The 25,508-nt window shown below is 35.7% G+C and overlaps 1 protein-coding gene across 6 annotated transcripts in view; it reads left to right on the forward strand.

The window, feature by feature from the left end:
* LOC148945260 (uncharacterized) overlaps positions 1–25,508 on the forward strand; it is a 160,596-nt gene that overhangs the window by 118,254 nt on the left and 16,834 nt on the right. For 4 of the 6 annotated variants that reach the window (XM_089098760.1, XM_089098761.1, XM_089098765.1 and 1 more), the window contains 6 exons: positions 3,025–5,008; positions 9,928–10,212; positions 15,568–15,666; positions 19,511–19,672; positions 21,696–21,800; positions 23,235–23,444. In XM_089098760.1, the coding sequence (XP_088954886.1) occupies positions 3,025–5,008; positions 9,928–10,212; positions 15,568–15,666; positions 19,511–19,672; positions 21,696–21,800; positions 23,235–23,444 (2,845 nt within the window). The remainder of the gene's footprint in view (positions 1–3,024; positions 5,009–9,927; positions 10,213–15,567; positions 15,667–19,510; positions 19,673–21,695; positions 21,801–23,234; positions 23,445–25,508) is intronic. The other 2 variants (XM_089098763.1, XM_089098764.1) reach the window with 2 other exon arrangements.

Raw genomic sequence — 25,508 nt, forward strand, 5'->3', positions numbered from 1 at the left:
ATGACAGCAGCAAAGGATGTCAACGCGGATGCAGCAAAGGGGATAAGAAAAGAAAATTCTGAAGTCAATGGACGACGCCGTTGCCGATCGCTACATCTTCAAGCGCAAAAGCAAAGTGATTACGATGATCTATCAAGGTTACATTTCCGAAGCTTGCTGTGAAGATATACAAACTGACGCAGGTCTTCTTTCCGACATCTTGCAGCATCGGCAACTACAGCCTGAGGGGATATGGAAGTAACTCTCAGATTCGAACTCTCCAGCTATCCTACTGTCCTTTTCGAATCGTCATGCCTGCCGTGACAGCCAGATAAAGTGGAGCTAGTGAAAGCTATTTGTAAATTAGGAAAAGCAGAGCCTGTGAACGTCCAATCAAAAGAGCCTGAAAAACACGTCATCGATGGTGGATGGCCGCTCCAGCATATTCCATGGAAAACAGGAAACACTTTTGAACAGATTTGCAACAGTTACGTTTCATTCGTGACACAGAAGTATTCAAATGCTTCCGTCGTCTTTTATGTTTACAGCTCATTTCTGTCTGCTAAAGATGTCAAATAGGTTAGATGAACCAAAGATATCCAGTGTCTGACCGTCAATTTCACACTGAGTATGAAGCTGCAAAGGAAGAAGGGGGACTCTTTGTGGAATCCCAACAATACGCAGAACATTATTCGAGCTTTTGGTAAGATGCTTGTCCAAACCGGCCTCGCTTTACTTCATGCAGAGAGAGATGAGGGCGTTCTGATTGCATTAACGCGTGTTAATGCGGCCAAGGAAAGGGTAACCGCAGTAGTCGGAAACAACACTGATTTATTGATCCTTCTCCTCCATCACCAGCCTCCGGAAGCCAGGGATCTCTACTTCGAAACCAGTACCAAGTCAAGAACGCTGTCAAATAAATACTGGCACATCACCTTTATCAAAAGATCGCTGGAACAGGTTTGTCACTCTATTACTGTTGACCATGCTTTTCTTGGTTGCGACACGACGTCCCGTTTGTTTGGGGTAGTAAAGCAGGCTGTCCTGCTATTCCTGAAAAGCCATGAAAAATTTAGGATTAACTGTGAAGTATTACTTAATCCGCGCTCTACGAAGGAAGAAGTCCAGCAAGCCAGTGAAAATATTTTGCTTTGTTTCTACAAGGCTAAGAAAGGGGAGGGTCTCAGTAAAGCTAGGTACAGGGTTTTCATAAAAAAAAACTAAGCAGCTCAAAGACATCAACTTTTGTGAACCCAGAGAGACTTCCACCAACTCCATCGGCTGTGAAATTTCATTCTTATAAAGTCTTCTATCAGGTAATGGAATGGCGTAATACCGCGTCAGAACTCGACCCGAAAGATTGGAGTTGGTGATTACGTGACGGACGCCTCATTCCGATCATGAGAGACATCGGACCTAATCCGCCTCATCTGGTAGATGTGATTGCAGCTCCACCCGTTCCAACTGTGACAGTTCACGCTGTAGTTGACAAAAAATACTTGCTTGCAAAGACTGCCAAGGATTGTGTGTTCCAATAAAGAAGTTTTTGTTGGTAACGATGGAGAAGACGATGTTTAGTACAAATCCTTGATCTTATCCTTTTTAGTTCAATCAAAAACGTAATTATGTTTTGTTGTGATTACCGAAGTTACCTGATTTATTTCATTTTCTTCATTTAGTCTTGTCTTATGTTTCTATTATATAGTCTCATTATATTTTATTATATTCTATTATATTTTCTCATTTCCCCTCCCTCGCTAAAGGGGAAAATCGAACCATGTCCAGCGATAAAACAAAATAACTTTTTTTTTTCGAATTCTCTGCGCAGAAAAAGAGCAGACTTTAGATTCAAGCGCACAATAAATCTGCCCCTGAATTTTTCCAATTTTCCCCCTTTCCCCCCGTTTTTGACCTGTTCCGCCAAGTGGATTTTTGAGGACTTTTGATATGTTGTACAGCATTTTTTTTCTACAAGACGGTGTAAAAATCTTTTATATTGCAATTTTGTCCCAGAGTTTCGTAGATTTACTGGACTACAAATCAAATTTCTTCTTTTAACTTTTTTTTTTCTGAAGAAATGAAGTCTCTTCTTTTAAACGAGAGAATAAAATATATTTTTATTACATGTCTATGATGCCCAATGGCAATTAATACAAAATACAGTAATGGTATAGAATTAAATAAAAATAGTTAAAAGTAATGGCATTTTTGCATAGATCATAAATTATTAATATGCCATGATTCCTTGAATTCTTTAATCGATAGAAGCTTATATCTACTCAAAGCTTGTACCTTGTTTTCGCATGTTGGTGCACAAAGCACTGTTTCTGCAGCTCCTTGCTTAGTTATTTTATGTTGTAAAACGTGAGAGTTACCTTAGAAAAAATTAAAATTATAGAATATAAAAAAATACTAATAATTCAGCTACTAGACAATTCAACATGAATATTTGGGAAAAGGACACGAGATATATATTTATTCATATACATTTTTTTTTATTAAATTGGCACCTCTTCTGAAATGGTTTTCTAGAGACAGAGACCCTTTACGTAAATTTAACAACAGGACTAACGAATAGCCAGATAGATTGTTTTCTTTTCTAGTTAAAAAGTAAAACGAAATAGGAAAATATTCATGTTTTCCATTTTAACAAACAGTTTTTACAGGCTCGCAGACTTTCCTCCTTGTGCGTCTGATTAAGAAAGGTTTAAGTCGTTCTCCAATGTAAAACATTATTTTTCATTGCCTAACTTTTTAATTTTGTTTCTACTGCCTTAAAATACTATAAAGCCTCCTTTATTTTTGCTTCTGTGCTTCAATCCTTCACTTAATTAGGCGATTAAAAACAATGTTATTGGTTGTAATATTCAACGCAAATTGAATGAACTGAATGAATCAAATGGCTACATAAATTAAACAATTCCAACATCTATTTTTCAGTCTCAACTATTTTATCTGTTCTATCTTGATGATTCTTAAAGGCTAGTCCTATAATAAATTCCATACTTTCTATTTTGTATGGTTCGTGATTGTTCTTTCTTACAGGCCAGTGGTGAATCAGACTCATATACTGTTATGTCGACCCCTACTTCTACAAGGTCGTTTAAATTAAATGACAAATTGTTTACAACATCACCAAATGGTCCTCGACTCGACACAATTAGGTCTAAAAAGTCCTTGATTGTGACAACAAAGCATTATTGGAACGTTTCTGTTGAGTCTGAAAGCTCATATTGTCCAGTCACGGAGAAAGAAACAGATTCGGACCCTGAATCTGTACCCTCAGTCTGTGATGAAAAAGAAAAGGTTAATTGTCATTCAGAATCCTTTCTAACAGCTATTGGCAACTTTGAGTCTGCTACATCTTGCACAACGGTATCCACTGACTCTTTTGCAACGGCACTTCCTGATAAGGAGAGTGGTTCCTCAAAGTATAGCACGTTGAAAACTCAAGCATCTTACGAAACAATATCCAGCCCGTCACATTCAAGGGTTGGCTCTGTTACTAGTCCATGCTTAGATCCTCTTCCACCTGTCCAAGAAGTTAGAGTTTCTTCTGACGACGAAGAAGCGAAAAGCAGCAGCTCTGGTAGCTACAGCCTAGGGTGTAACCTTGAAGAAACCAGCTCCTTAAAGGAAAGCAAAATACAAGGTGGAATTAACTCACGAAGCTGTTCCAGTATAGAAAATTCTGGGGATAATACTTCCGAATCAGGTAAGAGTGGTATGAATAAGAGTAATTCAGAGGGAAAAGTGTCTCCTGACATTGGAGTTTTAAGTTACCAGAGTAAAGATACATGTGCAGAGGAAAAACGGACGATTAGCGAAAACCCAAACGATAGTTTAATGGAAAATGTTATTTACAATGTAAAGACGGCTGATGTGCCAAAGAATGAACGTTGTAATAGTCCTAGCCTTGAAGAGCACCTAAAAGTGTCTGAACTGTCAGAACCAGCTAGAATAATTAGAGCTCGCGATAGTAAAACAAAAACAATAAGTGAAAAAAGATATACACGCTATTTTGACAAAAATGATGAAATTATGAATTATGTAATTGAAGTTCCAACAAAAAGTCCCGCAGCGAAGCTCAAAATTAAATCCGTTGAGGCTGAAACCGAATGTGAACTGTTTGACGCAAAGAAGATGAAAAATAGTTTCGCTTTGTATTTACCTCCAGTTTCTTCGCCATCATCTGAACGGCGCGATTTATCTCCTTCGCTAAAATCTATAAACTATGTTGATTCTTCAAGTGACGATGAATTTTCATCTAGAAAACTGTTTGGCAAACGAAGAACCCCAGAAAGTGAGAGCAAAAGGGAAATTCTTAAAATTTCCATGGGGCGAAAATCTAAATCGCGAAGTAGAAGCCCTGATGCTGGAGCCAAAAGAAGGTCAGCAGAGAGACATTGTTATTCACAAGTTACAGAAATTGAAGGTGAGACTGCCGATCCAATGCAGATACCGCACCGAGAAGCCACGGAAGAAGATACACTGTGCTATATGCCGTCGACGCCCGATACTCCAGGAATGGTGCGGAGTCCAGCAATGCATGAAGGGTTTAGGATTGAAGACTGGACTATTTATGGAACTGATGAAAAACCTGTTACTTCAACTACACCTGATAAAAAAAGAAAGAAGAAGAAGGCATGTCGGTCAGACACAAAGTCTTTACCCCGTGCTAGCATTGATATGGAACAGATTCACGAAAAATACAATGAAGAAAACGTCATTTTCCCAGCTAACATTGAATTCAAAAGAGATAGCTGCTCAGAGCGAAATAGTGAAGTTAGTTCTGAACGAAAGGAAATAGATAATAACCTTTTGACTTTAGACCCTCATAGTGCTACAGGAGTAAGTTTAGATTCCTTGAGATCAGCCAGCCCAGGGAGTGACAGTGTTTTTCTATCAGATTGTTTAGACGTAGTTCCTACTCCTCTAAGTGAAGAGATAAGAACCCCAGAAAGTGGTGTTTCGATGGTCCAGCCACCTGAAGGGTTTGAAGATTCTCCATGCAGTAATAAAACTATAGGTAATTTGAATTTTGTATTTAATTAGGAAAAATAATAGTGATATTAGAGCAATTTTTTTGAGATTTTCAGCAAAAAAATATTTCATCCAGAGGTTTTTAAGAGATCATTATGAGGTCTAATTTATACTAAAAACCAATTATTGAAAGGTAATATCCTCAGGGAAGATTGTTGAAATTTAGTTTGTGATTGATCTTTAATGCAATTTCAGAGTTTTATTGAAGGACAACATCAGTTGCCTTGCATGTCAATAGTAGGAAGTTTTTTTTTCATATTGGCAGCAACCACTGTGTTACTTGACGAAGGATTAAACAGGAAAGTTTAACGATAAATAACAAGAAGGCTAACGCACTCTCCAGCTCCTTAAAGGCTATATATCGAACACTGTATTTCTAGATTTGTCAAAATCAGCATCAACAGCAAAAATTAAGATACCAGTTGAGTTTCATTGTGATTTTCAGTTTAGTTTTCCTTATTTGAAACGCTTTTTTTTGTTATTTTCAATTTTGATTCCATTTCATTCTAAAGATTAAATAAAAATTGAATTTTTTTCAACTTAAATTACTTTCAGTTGAAAAAACATCAAAACTAAAAACGAAAAGAAATTATTCTGTATATAAAGCGGTTGCCCCCCTCCTCAATACTTTGCTCTTCAAGCTAAAGTTTATAGCACTCTTAAAAAAGCTTCCTATTCTAATTAAACTTTTCTAATTAATTATGTTTCTTGAGTCATTCTTAAAATATAGGGACAAACAGTCAACGTTCAGCGTAAAGAGCAAGGTATTAAGGAGGGGGCAATACCTTCCTATACGGAATAATTTCTGTTCGGTTTGGGTTGTAATGTTGCTCCTTACTTTCAGCTGAATTTTTTTGATTATTTTGTTTCTTATTGTTTTTCAAATAATAGCTGCAAATCTGGCTCAGCCTCCATGCAAAATTCCCTCCCATCACGGGAAACTCCTCCGTGGAAAGTTCCTTCAACGTAAAATACACCTCCCCCTTTAAAATTCCTTCCGGGAAATTCTATCTTCTCTGAAAATCCCCCCCCCCCTCTCCATAAAATGTCTTGCAGAAGATTCAGCCTGACAAATTCTCCTTAGCATGCTTTTATTTGAAAAAAAACTAAGTTATAATCGTTTTTCCGATCGCTGCGGATCCCTTCGCTTTCCCTTCCGTTGAAATTATTTCCCGGGTATCCAAACATGCTGAAAATTTCCCTCGAACAATTCCCCTGGAACATCTCCATATGCAAAATTGAGAAGACAAAGAGAAAGTAAGCTAAATAAACAGAATTTCGTATAGAAATTCTGTCAAATCTCCCCAGTGTAAAACATCCTCTGTAAAGTTCAACCCCCAAAAATTTCCTTCCCGCGGGAAATTATCCCCATTGAAATCAACCCCAAGCGTTAATTCCCCCCCTTCCCAAAAAGTGTCTGTATACTTCCCAATAACAAAATACTATGCGTAAAGAATGGGCAAACTTTTTAGCTTAAAGAAATATTCCCAGGGGCTGGGGGGAGGGGTATGTTATCTCCAAAGTCATAGTTTTGGGACTTTTCAAATATACTGAACAACATGGTTATCTCGAATTATGATCGAATGATTTTGGGGAAAAAGGGACGTGGGAGGGGGGTTAGTTGCCCTCCAGTCGTTTTGGTTACTTAAAAAGGGCAATAAAATTTTTATTAATCGTTCAAATGAGCCCCCTCCTTATACTCTAGAACCATTAGTTTGATACGATCACCCCTGAAAAAAAAACAAGCATCTTTTAGCTGACAAAAAATAAAAAATTCCAAATTTTTGCAGATAGAAGCTTGAAACAGAGTTTGTCTCTGATACGCTGCATCTAATGGTGTGATTTTCATGAAGATTATTTTACTTTTAGGGGGGTTTCGAAAATCAGGCAAATTTTCTCAGGCTCGCTGTCGTTTATGGGTAACACGAAACCTAATGAATTTTATATATTTGGAACCAGCGTAATAAGCCGATTCTTTTTATATATTTATTGATATTAAAGTTCTGTTACTATTGGGATGTATCGCTCCTTACTTACCGTTCATTGCCACCATCTGTTTGAAAAGAAAATTGATACCTAAATAAAATTTTCGCAATAAAACAGTTCAAGGTAATGAACTATAACTAAGGAGCGACCCGGCTCAATAGTAACCGAAACTCTAAAAACTGGAATTGTGACACCAATAGATGCACCAAAAGAATCGGATTTTTATGCTGATTTCAAATATAAAAGTTTCATCAAGTTTAGTCTTACCCATCAAAAGGTATGAACCTGAGAATATTTGCCTTATTTTCGAAAAAACGAGAAACCCCCCTAAAAGTCATAAAATCTTAATGAAAGTCACACATCCAGATTCAGCGTATCAGAGAACATTACTGTAGAGGTTTCAAGCTCCTATCTGGAAAAAGGTGGAGTTTTGTATTTTTTTTTTTTTTTTTTTTTTTTTTTTTCGGCCAGAAGAAAGATCATGGATGCGTATTTATTTTTTTTTCAGGGGTGATCGTATCGACCCAGTGATCCTAGAACATTACAAGAGGGCTCATTCAAACGCAAATTTTGAGATAACCATTTTGTTCAGAATAGTCGAAAAATCAAATAACTATGTATTTGAGGATGACTTAATCCCCCACAGTCCCCGGAGGAATGGCTGCAAGTTGTGAACTTTGTCCATTGTTTACATATGATATTGGTTATTGGGAAGTATACAGACATTTTCAGGGGGGATTTTTTTCTAGTGTGGGGGGGGGGGGTTCGGGGGAGAAGGCTACTCGGGAGGATCTTTCCATGGAGGAATTTTTCATGGGGAAAGGGAATATTCCATGAAAGGGGCGCCTGATTTCCCAGCATTATTTAAAAAGCGATCAGAAATTAAATAAAAAAAACAAGTTTTTCAACTGAAAGTAAGGAGCGACATTAAAACGATCAGAAATTATTGTGTATATGAGGGACTTCGCCTCCTCGTCAATACCTCGCTCTTTACGCTAAAATTTTTTTTTGTGCTTGCATAAGAGCTATTTATTCTAATTAAACTCTTTGTGATTCAGGGTGATTCTTAAAGAGTTGGAACAAAATTCGAACTTTAGCGTCAAGAGCGAGGTATTGACGAGGAGGCGAAGTCCCTCATATACGCAATAATTAAAACGAAGAAGCAATATTAAAACTTAAAACGAACAGAAACTATTACGTATATAAAGTGGGTTGCCGCCTCCTCAACACCTCGCGCTTCACGCTAAAGTTTTATAGTACTTTTAAAAAAGCTTCTTATTGTTCTAATTAAATGAACCTTATTTTTCAGGAGTTGTTAAAATGCCTCCTCCCCACGGATATATCCTCTAGACAGTTCAATCCTGGTGAAAATTTACTCCGGGCAATTACCCTTAACATATCCATGCGTAAAATTGAGTCAGCAAAGAGAAAGCAGCACATAAGAAGAATTTCATATAGGAATTCTGGCAAATTTCCCCTAAAATTTACCCTGAAAAATCCAACCCCTGGAAGCTTCCCTCCCCGGGAAAATTCTCCCCTTGGATAATCTCCCCATCAGGGGCGTCGGGTGGGGGTGGCTAGGGGGCAGTTGCCCCCCTAGCCTGTATACTGTACGTAAATAATGGGTAAATTTTATAACTTAAAGACCTTTGTCTATGGGCTTTGGAGGGCCTCGTTATATCCAAAGGCATAGTTATTCGACCTTTCAATTATGTTGAAAAAAAAATTTTGCTATCTCAAAATTTTGATCAAACGATTTTGAGAAATAAAGGGGCATGGGAGGGGGCTTAATTGCCCTCCAATCTTCTTCGTCACTTAATAAGGGCTCTGGAATTTTAAATTTCTGTTCGATTCAGCCCTCTCTTTATATTCTAGGATCACTGGGCCGATCCGATCACCCTGGGGAAAAAACCAACAAAGAAAGACGTATCCATGATCTTACTTCTGGCAAAAAAAATCCACATTTTTGCATATAGGAGCTTGACACCTCTACAGTAGGGTACTCTGATGGTACAATGAATCTGATGGTGTGATTTTCATTAATGTTTTGTTACTATTAGGGGGTGTTTCTATTAGGGGGACGATTCTTGCAGATAACAATAATTTTTTTATCATGTGTTATTATTATGAATTTTTGTAAAGCATTTTGTGTAAGAACAAAATACTAGATTATATTTAAAAAATTTTAAACAACACTTAAGTATTCAGTTAGAATTTTGATCAGCCACGTTTTTGTGCTGTTATGTTTTAATAATTTTTTAACCAAAAAGAACGGGTGGATGAGGGGGGAGGTAGTATCTTTAATTACAGTGTTTATAAAGCTGCATTATTTCTGCTCTTCGAAGATATGGGATTCATCCTTAATACCATCTTCTGGACATCCTTGAGTTTAGACGAACATGTTCCTTAGTTTTAATGAAAGAATGATTTCATTTTATATTGTGTTGTAACTTTTAATTTGTTTTAATTAATGCATCTCTATGTCATTATAAAAAAAAATACTGTCTTTTGTCCTTAAAAAAATTAAGTTTATGTTATATTGTAAAATTATTTTCCTTTTTTAATATTTTTTTTAAATGAAATTTTTAAAATATCTAAGCGGCAAAAACTGTTTTTGCTGGAGATGGCAAATGCTATTACTTTTTAATAAAATACGAATAAGAATCTGAATTAATCGGAAAATAACATGCATTATAAACGATTAGGTAGCAACTAGTTAACTAACAGTAGTATCTATGATTATCCATTCAATCGATAGTATCATGCAGCACGTAAAATTTAACATAGGGTATCCCTATGCTTTGGATTAGGTTCAATAACTACAGCGAGTTCTAAATGTAAGTATTAACTGTATTAAGAATTCGTAAAAAAAAATATTTCCTTATACGATTCTTTTTATAAAAATCTTACCATTTTCAGAATTTGTTCTGGGTCAACCGACACTTGAACTTTGCAGAGTGGAGAGCAGGAAAAAACGTGCTCGAAGCTGTACTCAACTAGTTGCCAAAGAAGATTTGTGTCACGCAAGATCCTTTAAGTCACTTGATCGCAAATATAACAAGCGAATAGACGAGATTGATGCATCACAAAGATCACATTCTGAAGAAAGGATTTTATCTGATAAGGATATAACATTCTGGAATTTTGAGACTAGAAATTCCAGTCGTCCTTTTGTATTCCCTCATATTGATGATGAAGATTCAGGTGAGAAGTTGGAAAATTCCCTTATATAAATTTTATTTACATCTTTCGCTTGATTGCCTGTTCCACATTTAAAATTGCTTGGCGTATATAGTATTGTTAGGCATTTCTACGGGAGTGCTTTCTAATTCCAGGGGAAAATATTTACTGGGGATATAGCCGATAAAATATTACAAATAGCCGAGTCAAGCTCAAAACGAGTCCCTCCAAGCCCTTTTTTTGAGATAGCCATTTTGTTAAAAATAGTTCAAATATCATATAATAAAAACTCCGGTATCGACACAACCCCCCGGGCCCCGGGGGCAGGCGTTGTAAGTTATGCCCTGGGGGCATATTTGATTCTTATGGAAGGATGCTCGTATAAAGTTTTGAGAGGGCTCATTTGATTGGAAATTGAAAGCTTTAGTTCACTTTTTAAGAGTCAAAAGAGATCGGAGAGTAACCACCACCACCCCCACACGCCCTTTTTATTTCCCCAAATGCTCCCGAAATGGAGGGGTGGGGATCAAAAGAGATCCCCGCCCCCCCACGACCTTTTTTCTTCAAACCCATCCGATAAAACTTTGAGATAGCCATTTTTTTTCAAAAATAGTTCAAAGATCATATAACGAAAACTCCAGGGTCAACATAAACCCCTAGGGTCCGAGGTCAGGCGTTGTAAGTTCTGCCCTGGGGGCATATACGGTTCATATAGAAGGGATGTTGGTAAAAACTTCCGAGAGGGCTCATTTAATTGGAAATTGAAAGTTCTAGTTCAGTTTTTAAGAATCAAAAGAGATTTAAGGGCAACTAACCCTCCGCCCCACGCCCCTTTTTCCCCAATTGTATCCGATAAAAATTTTGAGATAGCCATTCTTTTTAAAATTGTTGAAAAGTAAGATAACAAAAACTCAGGTGTCAACACAACCCCCCAGGGCCCAGGGGCAGGCGTTGTAAGTTATGCCCTGTGGGCATATACAGTTCTTATGAGACGGATGCTCGCATAAACTTCAGATAGGACTCTTATTACTTGTTTCCCCAGAAGCACTTCATATGGAACAGGTCGTCGTATAAACTTCAAAAGGGAATCATTTGATTGTAAATCGAGAGTTCTAGTGCCTTTTTTAAGAGTCAAAAGTGATCGGAGGAAACCTAGCCCCCCCCCCCCTACGCTCTTGTTCCCCAAATACATCCGGAAAAAATTTTGAGGTAGCAATTTTGTTAAAAATAGTTCAAATATCAAATGAAAAAACTCTGGGGTCGACACAACCCCCCAGGGCCCGGGGGCAGGCGTTGTAAGTTATGCCCTGGGGCAAATATGGTTCTTGTAGAAGGGATGCTCGTTGAAAACCTCAGAGAGGGCTCATTTGAATGGAAATTGAAATTTCTAGTTCACTTTTTAAGAATTAAAGAGACTCAAGGGCAAATAGCTCCCTTTCCCCCCACGCCCTTTTCCCCCAAACCCATCGGATAGAAATTTTGAGAGAGCCATTCTTTTGAAAAATGGTTCAAATATCAGATAACAAAAACTCCAGTGTCAACACAAACCCCCAGGGCCCAGGGGCAGGCGTTGTAAGTTATGCCCTGGGGGCATATATGGTGCTTATGGTAGGAATGCTCGTATAAACTTCAGAGAGGGCTCATTTGATTGAAAGTTGTAGTTCGCTTTTTCAGTCAAAAGTGATTGGAGGGCAGATCCCCACACCTTTTTCCACTCCAAATACATCAGATAAAAATTTTGAGGTCCCCATTTTATTAAAAATAGTTCAAAGGTAAGATAAAAAAAATACATGTGTCGACACAACCCCCCAGGGCCTAGGGGCAGGCATTGTAAGTTATGCCCAGGGGATGTATATGGTTCTTATGGAGGAAATGCTTGTATAAACTTCAGAGATGGCTCATTTGATTGGAATGTGAAAGTTCTAGCTCAATTTTTAATAGTCAAAGGAGATCGGGCGGCAAATCCCCCCCCCCCTTCCCTTTACGCCTTTTTTCCCAAATGCATCGAATAAAAATTTTTAGGTAGCCATTTTGTTAAAAATAGTTCAAAGGTTAGATAATGAAAACTCCGGTGTCGATACAAACCCCCAGGGCCCAGGGGCAGGCGTTGTAAGTTATGCCCTGGAGGCATATATGATTCTTATGGAAGGGATGCTCGTATAATCTTGAGGGATAAAAGGGATGGGCGTATAATTTTCAGAGAGGGCTCATTTGATTGGAAATTAAAAGTTAATTTTTTAGAGTAAAAAAAAGCTCGGAGGGCAACTATCCCCTCCCCCTCCATGCTTTTTCCCCCAACCCCATCCGATAAAAATTTTTAGATGGCCATTTGTTAAAAATAGCTCAAACATCAGATATTAAAACTCCTGGGTCGACACAACCCCCCAGGGCCCAGGGACAGGCGTTTCAATTTATGCCCTGGGGGCTTATATGTTCGCATAAACTTCAGAGAGGGCTCATTTGATTGGAAATTGAAAGTTCTAGTTCACTTTTTATAGAGTCAAAAGAAATCAGAGAGCAATTAGCCCCCCCCTCCATGCCCTTTTTTCTCCCAAACACATTCGATAAAAATTTTGAGATAGCTATATAGTTAAAAATAGTTCAAACTTCAGATAATAAGAACTTTGAGGTTGGCACAAACCCCCAGAGCCTGAGGTCAAGTGTTTTAAGTGCTGCCCCGGGATATATAAGGTTCTTATGTAAGGAGAGGTCGTATAAACTTCAAAAGTGGCTCATTTGATTGGAAATTGGAATTTCTTGCTTCCTTTTTATGGGCCAAAAGAGATCGGAGAGTATCCCCCCCCCCACACACACACACACTATTTTTCCAAATGCATCCGATCAAAATTTTGGAGATTGCCAGTTTGTTTTAAGTAGTCCAACGATCAGATAACAAAAACCTCGGGTTCGAGGTCAACATTACACCCCCCCCCAAAGCCAGGGGAGGGGCTTTAACTTATGCTGCGGCGGAATATAAGGTTTTAATGCAAGAGGTGGTCTTGTAAACTTTGGAGGAGACTCAAATGACACACCCCCTAGTATTAAATCCGACCCCCTAATATCCTCTCATTTGCAGTGCAAATGGAGGATGGCTCTAAAGGCTGCTTGTGAATGGTTATCTGTATCATTATATATATATATATATATATATATATATATATATATATATATATATATATATATATATATATATATATATATATATATATATATATATATAATGGTATTTGAAGTTTTAGACAATAGGAAACTAAAGGTCATAAAGGCAATAAGGTTTCGATATTTTATTGTTTGTTTAGTTGTGCACTTTTCGTCGGTTGGATGAAAAGGAGTATTATTATTTGTATGGGTGGAAATTCTGTGAGACTTTTGATCTTTTAAATTAACTAAAGCCACCTCAGGCTCTTCAATAGTATTTTCTTATCAATAAATACATTGCATACATTCATTTAAGTACATTGAAATAGTTCATATAAATAGAAAAAGAAAAATATTACCATTTAAAATTGTTGTAAACCAAGTTCTTAGCAGTATTTGCCACCCCAAACAAATTTCCTGGTGGGGCTGATGATGACCTCCCTTGCCTTTTCCACCTATATGCTTTTAGATATGGGAATGTAACATTTTAGCTGTATAGAGAAACATTTGAATTAATTCCTACTCCCCCCTTACCTCTTTCAACATTTACCTGAAGCCTCACGAAGAATAAGCAGTTTGTCCATTAAAATACGCTTTTGTAGAACTCTACCCTACCTCCACTTAAACAATGACTTATCCCTTTTCATCATAGTTGTTACGCAGTTACAGATCAGCAAACGTAGCCTAATTTCATTACAAATAAAGCGAATCAACTTGGTTGAATCCAGTACTGCCACCGTGTGGCATTACTTCTTTTGCAACTGGGAAGCCTAAAATATAGTTATTGATACTATTATATCCGTTAGATTGTTATATCAGGATTTTAAATTAATTGCAAATTCATCCTCTTCGGGGTAAAGTCTTAGTGCCCTAAACCACCTAAACTGTCACCCACCAACCACTGCTATTTTGGTGTCTGCGTCCCCCACCGGAAAATTTTCTGCCGGCGCCCTTTTTGCTGAGGGGTGATCTCCTTTATTGCTTAAAAAGGCCCCAACATCTTTGAATTTCCTTTCAAATGAACCCTTTTTCAATAATCTGCGACTACAGGCTCAATACACATACCCCCGGTGAAAAAATCCCTCTCCCCTGGAACAGGGAAAAAAGGAAATTCTATTTTTGTGTAAATAATGGTTTTAGGGTTCTAAATACATGTTGAGTTTTATTGTATAATTTTGATCTAGACTGTACTCTTTTTTGGAAGGGGGGGGGGATTTAATTTTTTCCAAAATTTGCAAATTTAAAGCACCAATACCTTTTGGTGAGCAAATTTAAATAAGTGATTTTCACGTATTTAAAATCAGCCATAAACATTAGATTCTGTTTACATACAATTTAAAAAAAAGGTTTAATTTTTTTCAGAGTTTGATTTCTATCGACAGGGGCCACTCTTTATTTACAAGTTGGTTCTACAAACTGTTTGTTCTAAGGCTGTCTCAAATTTAAGTGGTGTTTCTACTCCCTTCTTTAACGCCGTCTTTCTACATTCCAGTTTATATCCGCATAGTAATGGCTCAAAAATGGCAATTATCCCTGGAAAGTGGCCCGTTCATGTACTTCTCAGGGGGGAGGGAGCTGCAGCATAAAAATAAATTATAACAAATTTTCTAACATCTTTAATGTAAGATATCTCTAATCAATCTTTGATATTCATAGAGAAATTTAGGGAGGATAGGAATAGGATTCAATAACATAATATCAAAGCTTTTGTATTCACTAGTTTACTTGTTTTCAGGCACAGTATAAAGATATTGCAGTAAGTTTACCGCAGATAATTTCTGGCTCTTCATTCTCGGTGCGAACAAACACCTCCTCCCACTTCTTCTTGCATTAGCGCGTACAAACAGCTCCTCTCATTTGATCTGCCATCAGTGGTCCAATTACCCTGGAACGCCTATTTTGGCAGAAACTTTCTCAAAATGCCTTTGAAACCAACTTGAGACTTCGAAACCTACTTTTAATTCCTAAAAACATCTAATAATAAAATTGCACTACTAATTACCAATTTTCATTTATGTATTGGAATAAATTTATTTAAAATTAGTTTCTTCAAAATTTAGTGTTCCAACGTTGAAGCCAAGTTTCGCGTTCAAGAAAAATCTGACTTGTCTACCCGTGAAAAGATCTAATGTCGCCTATGTTTCTACGTTCTCTGGAGCGCTCGCACCTCGATTCGGGTTTTTATAATGGGTGAGATAGGGAAAGATCATACTGCCTATAATTTATATACTGTGTTTTCAGGTGTATATGACGATAGTTATCGATCTGGAAATTGGATGTACATTGGCGAAAATGAAGAGTTAGTTGTATGGGGAAAATTGCCTCCTCCAACGGCTAAAAGTATGACTTTTCCTTTTTCTTTTCCAAATCTACTATTATATTAGATTCATAAACACCTTTATATTTGTCTCCCTTTCCCTCTCTCTCTATCTCTCTACCTCTTTTTCAGTCTCCTGAATTGTTTTCCCCTTTTGTGTCTTCGTGTGGTAAATACAGCTATTGAAATAAGAACAGACAAAAGCTCTTTTTTGCAAAACTTTGTTCGACAAATGAACTGTTTTTTTCACTTGCTAATCTATCGGAGGTGTATTGACCTTCCCAATTAGCATTAATAATCCCAAAGTTCGTTTGTCACATTCACCTCTATTAGGTAATTTCAAAATCTTTTAATGTTGATTCTCCGCATTGTCCTAATCGTCTACAGATGTTAGAATTATGGGAGGCCCTGGCTTTATTTTAACTAAACTACCATGGGTAGGATTTCATCTTTATTCTCCCTCGTGCTTGTTCATGCTGATCCCCTTATTAATTTTAAGTGTTCATTTTAAGTTTGTTTTTTTTAATAATTTATATTCAAATAAATAAATACTTTCTAAAAATACTTTTTTAAATTTCCACAATTTCTCTAAAACTTTTTGACAGACCAACGGAATTTTTGCTTGATCAGACATAATATTATAGTGTGGAAGATCATATAATTGGTCCGTAACAGCTGAATAAGAAGTTTCTGGTATTGGGTTCCCTTAGGGGGAAATATATTCCTGTTTTATGTTGTTGGAACCTATCCTCTAAGTTTTGATGGCCTCTGCCAACACCAACATTGCCAACGTAATTAATAAACTGTATGTTTTTATCTGTTTAGTTCTAAAGTAGCCAATGTATTTTTCATGGTCTAAAACCCTTACCTGGAGGTATCCAGCTCTCCATCTTGGAAACCAAGGACAATCAAATTTTAGCATGGGTAGTGCAACTGTTGTGCCCTTTCTTTTTCTTTGTCTTTCACAGAGGTAATCGTACAGAGATTTTCAAAGAGGTTCATTTTAATAGAGATTAAAAGCTCCTTTTTCAACTGACGAAAGAGACTGTGTCACATCTAAGTGCCATGTTCTGCCACTAAACAAAAATCTTAGCCAAATAAGGCTAAAATTCCAGTGAGTGAAAGTTCTGAGATCAATCGAAATCTATTTAACAGATTTATATAAAATCCACCCTCCTCTAATCCCTCCCTTTCCAAATCTCAAGTTTCTTTTATTGCTTTTCCTATAATTTGTCCTCTTAAGTATGTTCTATGTCTTATTTCTCAACCCACACTTTTGTCTTCCGAAGATTACCCCTCCCCCGTTCCCCCTCTAGAGGACACACAATTTTGGCGAAATTGGACAAGATCAATGTTTTCCATGTATTTTCGAGCTTGAACAGCTAGATATATTTAAGTATTAATAAATGTATACAAGTGACTCTTGAATATGGAGGGGGGTATACAATTGGAAAAGTCCATAAAGAGATAGCCAAGGAAAATGCATTCCATTTGGTTTACTGTTCGATGTTCTAGCTAAAGTGAAAATCAGTCTCGTTGCAAATGTCAGGAGCTAAGTCTGAAAAATTATTTTTTTTCTTTTGTAAAATGAATGAAAATATTCACATGTTAAATCAAAATTAACAGGCTGATTTTTGGGAATATACCTGTTGGCTGCGGAGCAAGGACAGGGAGAAGTAAGGACAGAAAGGAATGCCTATCTTGCATTCTCTCAAATTTATCATCTACTTATTTTTGGAGGTTTTCGGATGTGTCTTATCAAACAGTTCGTGATAACAAACTGTAAGTAAGCGACCCGGCTCAATAGTAACCGAAACTCTAAAAAACGGAATTTTGATACAAATAGATACATCAAAATAATCATATTTTTATGCTGATTTCAAATATATAAGTCTCATAAAGTTTAGTCTTAGCGATCAAAAGCTAAGCACCTGAGAAAATTTGCCTTATTTTGGAAAAAAGGGGTGAACACCCCCTAAAATTCATAGAAATAAATTGAAAATCACACCATCACATTCAACGTATCAGAGAACCCTACTATTGAAGTTTCAAGCTCCTATCTGCAAAAATGTGGAATTTTGTATTTTTTGCCAGAAGAAAGATCACGCTGTTCCCAAGATATGACAGATTTTTCTATTCGGATGATCTGAATGCATACCAGTAACTTTGATTTTATTCAGCCCCTTCCCTAAGTCAAAATATAATGTCCACTTCCTCCCCCAAGCATTCTTTAGAAGCTTAAATAATATTTCCCTTGGTTGTTCCAAGATATTGCAGATACGCCATTTTCATAGCCTGGTAACACAAATAGTTTTCTGATTTACCTCGCCACTTAACTGTGCATAGATTATAAGTTCCATATGTGATTATAGACCAAAATTTTTAATCCATCTTCTTCCCCAATATAATATTCGACGTTCCCTTGGGCTTTCTTCCTCCCTTTCTCCCCTGCAACTGTATCTTAAAGTTTCAACTCTATCCCTGGAGCCTTTGCCAGATATTGCAGATATAATATTTCGATGACCTGGATACACATAGTGTCTTTTGCGTAGTTTTGAGATCCATTTTTTCCTGTTTTTCTTCCTTTGTTTTCGTTCCTTTGCTCCTTCCTTCGTGTGTTGCTTTGTTCTCAAGCGCTTAGTTTGTTTTGATGTATTCGTTCCTCTTTCCTTAGATCCAATAGGCTATGACTGTGGAATGATGTACCAACCATTGGCTGTTTTGTCATTAAAAGTATAGTTGATAATTTATTTCCGTTATTCATTAATCCCACCTTGAACAACAAGAAAAATTACTTTTTTGTGTGGTAGCTCTAATATGTCTCCTTTTTATCTTATGGGTAACCTTATCCAGCTAGGGTTTTTAAATGTTGCCAAAGGGTTCTTTGGAACGGAAACTACAATATTTTTATTTGACATTTTTATTACATAAGTCTTATGCAATATTTTACGGAAATTTTTATCTCATTAACAAATACAATAGACAAAGACTTTCTAAAGGCAACATGACATAATCAGACAAGGAGGAGCCTTTAGTTTGCAGTCAGTAAACAGCATTTCGGGAGGGAATACTTTTTTTTTTAAATGGCTTAAAAAGACATAGGCCTTTTTCACTCTAAAAGGGGAAAAGCCGAATTCTACACTGTTTTTTTTTATCTACGATATCTTTATAGATTAACACTAATTTTGAGTGTTTTTTATGCTGACTTATCAAAGGTTGAGGGATTATCACAATATCTTTAATTAAGCGATTCTATATTTACTACAGAGATTAAAGCTCATGTAATCTCAATTAATATGCTGCTTTTTAATTTGGATAGATGACTTATCTTTGTTGAACGTCCGTGTGTTACAAATTTAAAATCCTGGCCTAGAACAAGCCACTCTTTTGTGAATCTATATCTTCAGTAGCTTCGTTAATGACTATTCAATGAATTTATTTATATACTTTTATGTTTTCCGAAGATTTATATATTTATATATTTTATATTTTTTATATTATATATTTTCTCCGAAGATAATTGTACCTTAGCATCAGCTTCTTCAGCTGGGATCATTTCAATTTCAGCTACTTTGGTGATTCCTGGAACCAACGGCACTTCAGTGCTAACTGTGCCGATAGTGATTTTTATCGTTGACTGGTCTTTTATTAAAATTATTTTTTTAATAAAGTCTTCCTGATGGAAGTAAATAGCGAGATTGAAACTTAAAACGAACAAAATTTATTCACCGGGGAGCTTTTTATTTGATTCACTAAATTAAATAGAAATGTATTATTGAGCACCTTAAAAATTTGAGTGTATCCTTTTAACCATTTCCTTTGCAAAGAAGGGTAAGTAATATTTTGTTAATAATTCCTTCATAATAGCAGACGACGAAGAAGAAAACGATCAGTCTGAAAGATGTTTGTCAGATGCTTCTACCTCTTCAGAAAAAGATTTTCGTAAAAAGTATACTGCTGTGACACACCGCCTAGTTCATAGAAAAGCATCCATGGAAATGTTTCGACGCATGGGGCAAGGCTCTATAGGTAAGAATATAATTAATTACAGCAACATTTTTGATAGACCCACGCTATATCCACCGCATGCATTTTACCAAAAATTTTAACAATAATATGTTATGGAGGCTTTCGTTATTCACTCCTAACCCCTTCTCTTTTATAAGGAAATTCAACGGGGCTAATAATTGTATTTGGCAACATCTTTTTTGAAAATGAACAGAACCAGATTTTAAACTAGAAACTGTTACCATAACTAAATTATTTACAAACTTTTTTAAGACATGCAAATACTTTAGAGAAATACTTTGACCGAAAAACAAGTTGTTTACAAAAAAAAAATAAAATAAGAAATAAAATCACCGTCAGTGCCTCTTTTTTCGGCTAATTTGTCAATCTGACCATTGAATCTCCATCAAAGTCGTCGTATTTTTTTTAAATCCAACTATGTCTGTCAATGCTGCTTACCCCGACATAGCACTTTTTGCATTATATTACGCCCTAGCTACACCGTAGCCATCCTTGTGAATAAGGAAGTCAAGATTTACGATTGACGTGGGTGTTTCTTTATTTTTATATCATTTGTATCACAGAAACAGAAAATTAAAATGGCGAAAGATCAGTTTCAAATGCTTGTGCCAAATCATTTTGTTCCCAACTATTCTCTACTATTTTTGTGTCTTGGTATTTTCTGTCAGATTCCTGTTATAGATAGAAAAACTGATCTTCCAAGCTTCTATTTACCTATTTTCAAAAAAAAAAATATCACTTAAACCTTGATTCTGATTACCCACTTACAAATTGTAGGCTTGAAAAAACTTTGAAAAAAAAAATTGTGTACAGGATATATATGGCGGTGTAGTCTTCTTCTTCATCTTGTTTGGATTAGTGTGGAAACGGTTTCGGATAATCTCAATACTGGAATAGAATTCCTGGCGAAATATACCAAAAACTTTTTATCTGTATAAGAAGGAATTGGAGCTTATTGGGCTTTGAAACACAGTAAGCAAATAATTAATTTAATAGGTTTCAATAAGCAAACTCAATTTAATAGTATGCGATTGCCTATTGAATGCCCAAAATTACAAAAACTGATGCCAATGAACCTATTGAATGTGGGGGGAATAAGATTTATTGGGTAAAACGAACAAGCCTTATCTGGCCCAATTCGTGTTTTCGAGTCAAAACAAACATAAAAAGAAACGTTTAAAGAAAAAACCAAAAACTTGATTAAAGCAACGTAAGGAAAGGTCAATGAAAATTCATACCAAAAGGACATATTAAAAAAAATGTCAAAACATATTTAAAAAGACGAAAAAAGATAACTCTAGTTCAGAAAGATAACAAAGGACGGTCGTATTAAAAAAAAGGAATAGTTTTCTTTTCTAGAGGGGACGCTCTTTACTTCATTTAGCTACAAGAGTATTCCCTAGGTTTAAGAATTAATACATTTATATGAAAAACAGTTATTTAATTTACTAAAACACTATCAAGAACATGCCATGCTCTAGCCCGTAAGGTATTATCATCCATGTATATTGATAATAGATAGAAGAAAGCATTAGTTCTACCGTGCTCCTGGCGTTTTTCTTCCATACGATCCGCAACTTTTTCCCTGAGTTCTTTTTCCAAAACTTTTTCAATAGTGGTCAATTTCGGAAAATACAACTGTTATAAATGAATAACATATAACAGCCGTTCGTCGGCTGCTTTCCTGTTCGTGTATCGTACTTGTTAGTGGGAATATTTTGTATCTATTTTGGTAATTAATTTATGAATAGCCTTAATTGCTCTTTAAATTACATAGGTGGCAGAACAGGGTGGCCAAACCTACCTACTGATCTACCTTTAAAGCGAAAAATGCGAGTCTTTTCAAACAATTACTCAGTAGTATGTATTCAAGCTTTGTCTTTAAAACGTCCTGTGTATAGTGTTTAAGTTCTTAAAAATAGGGGGAAAATAAAAGGTTTGCTGTTTAATAAAACATATTTATTAGCAAAATTTGTACACAAAGCTCTAAAATTTAGCGATTGAATCAAAGATGTTGTCTTAGGGTGCAGTAGATTGGAAGAAGATTTGCAAGGTATTTACCACCATATGCTGGCGATTTGGCACCAGGAAATTTATGCTATCCGACTTCTGTCTGCGAAACCTGGGGGTAATTTTCTGTTTGAAATCCATACTAACTCAGTACTTTTGTCGATTATTTATTTTGTAACAATCTCTTAGCTTGTATACATGCTTATTTTGATAATCTAGTGACTTTTCCTTCCTCCTAATAATAGTGTTCGTATAAAGTAAGAAGGGTCCAATTTGCATTTCTCTCTGACTATACTATCTATCCTTATTTAGATCTGCATGGAAATGCATGGCAAAAAAAGCACTACCAATTAGAAAGTACATAGGCTATATTTGGCGAGCATATGGGTTTAATTGGTGTTGAGTTGCATAAGGGTTGTGTTAAATAGGGGTCGAGTCAAATGTGGGTTCAGCTGCATGAGGGCTGAATTAAACGGGGGGTTCTGAATGGGGGTTTAATTAAACAGAGATCGAGTTAAAAGGTGGTTGAGTTGAATGGGAGTTGAGTTGAACGAGGTTGAGTCAAAGGGGCTGATTTGAACTGGGATTGAGTTATACGGGAACCCTGCTTAAATCTTTAATTCCTCTGGAAAGAAAGTGTGAGCCAATGTTTTCTATACTTATCTTATTTTTCATTTGAAATGTGTGTTCCTGATATAATTATAAAGTAGCTAAATTTTTACAATTTATATTGAAATCCAGTGAAAAATTTAAATTGAAAGACAATGTAGAAAGACTGCATTTCACCGCTTTAGTTACTTTGATAGAGAAGATTTTCAATTTTCAGCAGAATATTTCCAAGTTTGATTGCACTTCACTTATAATAACAGTCACTTTCTTTTTTCCTCTGTTAAAAAAATAGGTGACGTTTTTTCACCTACTGGTTTACCTAGGAAATGTCATTTTAATAAGGGATAAGAGCTTAATTGGGAAGTAAATTTGTCCCGACTTAGAAACCAAAATTAGGCGTTGACATTCATGGCATTGAGCCAATTATTCTAGAACAGAAACAATAACAGCAATAAAACCAGGACTACTTTAATATATAATAAATCTTGCAGTTTGGATCTAGTAGACGCTATAGAGACTTCGACTTTATGAGGATTTTTTGCAATCATAGTGACGTGAATATAGCCAAATTTTCTTTTAGGACGCGAAGCCTTTGCGTATAACAACATTGCTAAGTGGTAGATGCACCTTCTCACTTAGCCCAGTGGCACTTTTTCAACAATAATTTGATGACGGAGCCTTAAGTTGGAAATTTGGCTAAGAGTGGTGTTTTATTCTTTAAAACCTTACCTTTAATAAAATGAACGCCAAAGATTGCAAATTCTTGTGGTTCTGCAACTTGTCAATCAAGTATAAATAAGTGAATAAAGATCGCATAAGCGGTACCAGGCATAAACGAATATCATGATGGCTGATATAACTTACAAAAGAAAAGAAAAATCAAATGAAGCTGCTGTTGTTGTTGCTATGAAATCTCTTTTCATTAAATTTCTTCTCTTTCCAGAATGTGATGAAAGGATAGTCATACGGCGGGAAGAAGGTGGAGAGTTTGGTTTCCGAATCCATGGCTCACGTCCGGTTGTAGTCTCAGCAATCGAACCTGGAACACCAGCTGATGTTTCTGGATTGGCTATTGGTGATGTCGTTATTGCCCTTAATGGCAATGACATCCTGGATGTATCCCACACAGAAGTTGTGAGCCTTGCACATGCCGGTTAATTTTGTTACAATTATTATTTTTTACTGCTAGAATTTTTTAATGTTTTTTAAACCGAAGAGACGAATCCTCAAAACGTGTTGTTTGTGCCAATTTGCATTCATGTGAAGCTTTGTTTTACTAAGGATAATTCAAACTAAGAAAGACATTGCTTGAGGCGGAAAATTATTTATAAAGAAAATAAAACGAAAGAAAATGTTAAGATGCACATTTTAGTCTAAGGAAGGCAGAATGAGAATGTTTTTCTCCTATCTTATATTTAAAAATTATTTATGGATTTAGGAAACCACTCACAGGATGAAAAGTAATAGGACTCTCGCAACTACAACTCCACAACATTTTTTGGATACCCAAGGAAGCTTAGGTGGTGAGGAGTCTAGAAAGATCTGTCCGGGTATCTACAATCAGTTTCCAAAAGAAGAAAATAGGGAAAGAAAACCATACAAGACCAAAATCTTTTTTAAATATAAAGACAAATAGAATGGACAGGAATAATTCAGTTTTATATCTAAATCGTCATTCTAGATCAATTTCCTTTGTTCTGAATTTATTTAAACTTAAGTTTCTGCCTTTATTTTTTCGTTATATTTTTGGTTTTTGGTTTTTATTTTTTGGGTTTTTATCTTCTTGTTTTTTTTTTTAATTCAGTATATGTTTTAGATTTTTAATTCTTTTTCTAGAGCTGAGGCTTCTCTTGTCTTTAGGCCTACACTGGTGAAATATTTATGATAGTTCCTATGGAACAATAGATGGCCAAGTTCTCTTTTTTTGTCGAAAGATTTCTAATGCTATCTTGAATGCAAAATTTGAAACTTAGACTTGACCTTAAACCCATAGTATTTTAGAAAATGATTATTTTAGATCACTTCACCATAAACACTAAACATTCATCAACACATACTGTAAAAACCACTATCAAAATATAACTATATTTTTGTTTAGCATAAACTTATTAAAGTGCAGTAAAAGCTTTTCTAAATCATTAGTTGTTACTCATATTACTAATAGGTCGATGTCTAATAATAATGACCTTAATTACACTTAGGAGTAAAAAAAAAACCTTGATGAGGCTCGAGAACGGATTTGCGGTTTTAATTAATTTGTTGCGTTAAATTCAAAACTGCCAACTGGGAATCCGGAAAGTAAATCCAATAGTGTGTTACGCTAAATCCAGTAGTAAATCCAATAGTGTGTTACGCTAAATCCAGTAGTAAATCCAGTGTGTTACACTGAATGTGAAAAAGCCTCATTACTCGTAGTCTCATGTAATAATTGCTAAATAACCTGGTGTAACGGGTCTTTTTGTAATTTGGATATTTTAGTGGGTTTTTTTTTAAGACGTAGTTTATTAATGAAGGTCTCCTCGTGCAAATTTTTGCATAATATACATTTATTTTAGCGGTAATGTTTTGAATTAAAATCAAGTATTTTGCAGTAGGCATCAAGACATGGCTAATTGTGGAAAAAAGCCAAGACAGATAGTCCGAGTAATTGAGAGGCAAATCTGGGATGAGCTCTTTTTAGGATAGTATAAAATGATGTCATTTCATTTCTTGATAGATAAGTCTATCTATCATCCATCCATAGGTCATTACTAGGGCAGAACTAAGGTAGATAGTTATAGTCATTTTTATTTTTTAGTGAATATTAATAAAAGGAATAATTCTTTCGAAAACAAAATGAAAAAAAGATATTTTTTTTTTCCGACTCACAAAAACGTAACAGAAATGTATATAGTTTAATTCCTTTTACAATTCTGTTATGATTTTTCGAAATGTCATATAATTTTGACTATAATTTTCATAATGTATGTGAAAAAGCTGTCTGGATTTTTGCACCGCCGGCAGTTTTTTGTAATCATTTATTTTCAGTTTTACCTTATTCCTTTGTGTTAAAGGCAAGAAACTTAAAAATTATCTTTAAACAAAAGCTGCAATTCCTAGAACCAAAAACAATTTGTATTTGAAATCTTGAAGGGGAATTTGAAAAAAAAAAATAGAGTACAAGACCTAGAAATGACGGTTAAAATATAGATTTTTGAATACAACTTGAAGTCACATT

This window comes from Artemia sp. Qi Xiang Cuo, chromosome 13 (assembly GCF_049724085.1).
Source record: "Artemia sp. Qi Xiang Cuo chromosome 13, ASM4972408v1, whole genome shotgun sequence".
NCBI classification, from domain to species: domain Eukaryota; kingdom Metazoa; phylum Arthropoda; class Branchiopoda; order Anostraca; family Artemiidae; genus Artemia; species Artemia sp. Qi Xiang Cuo.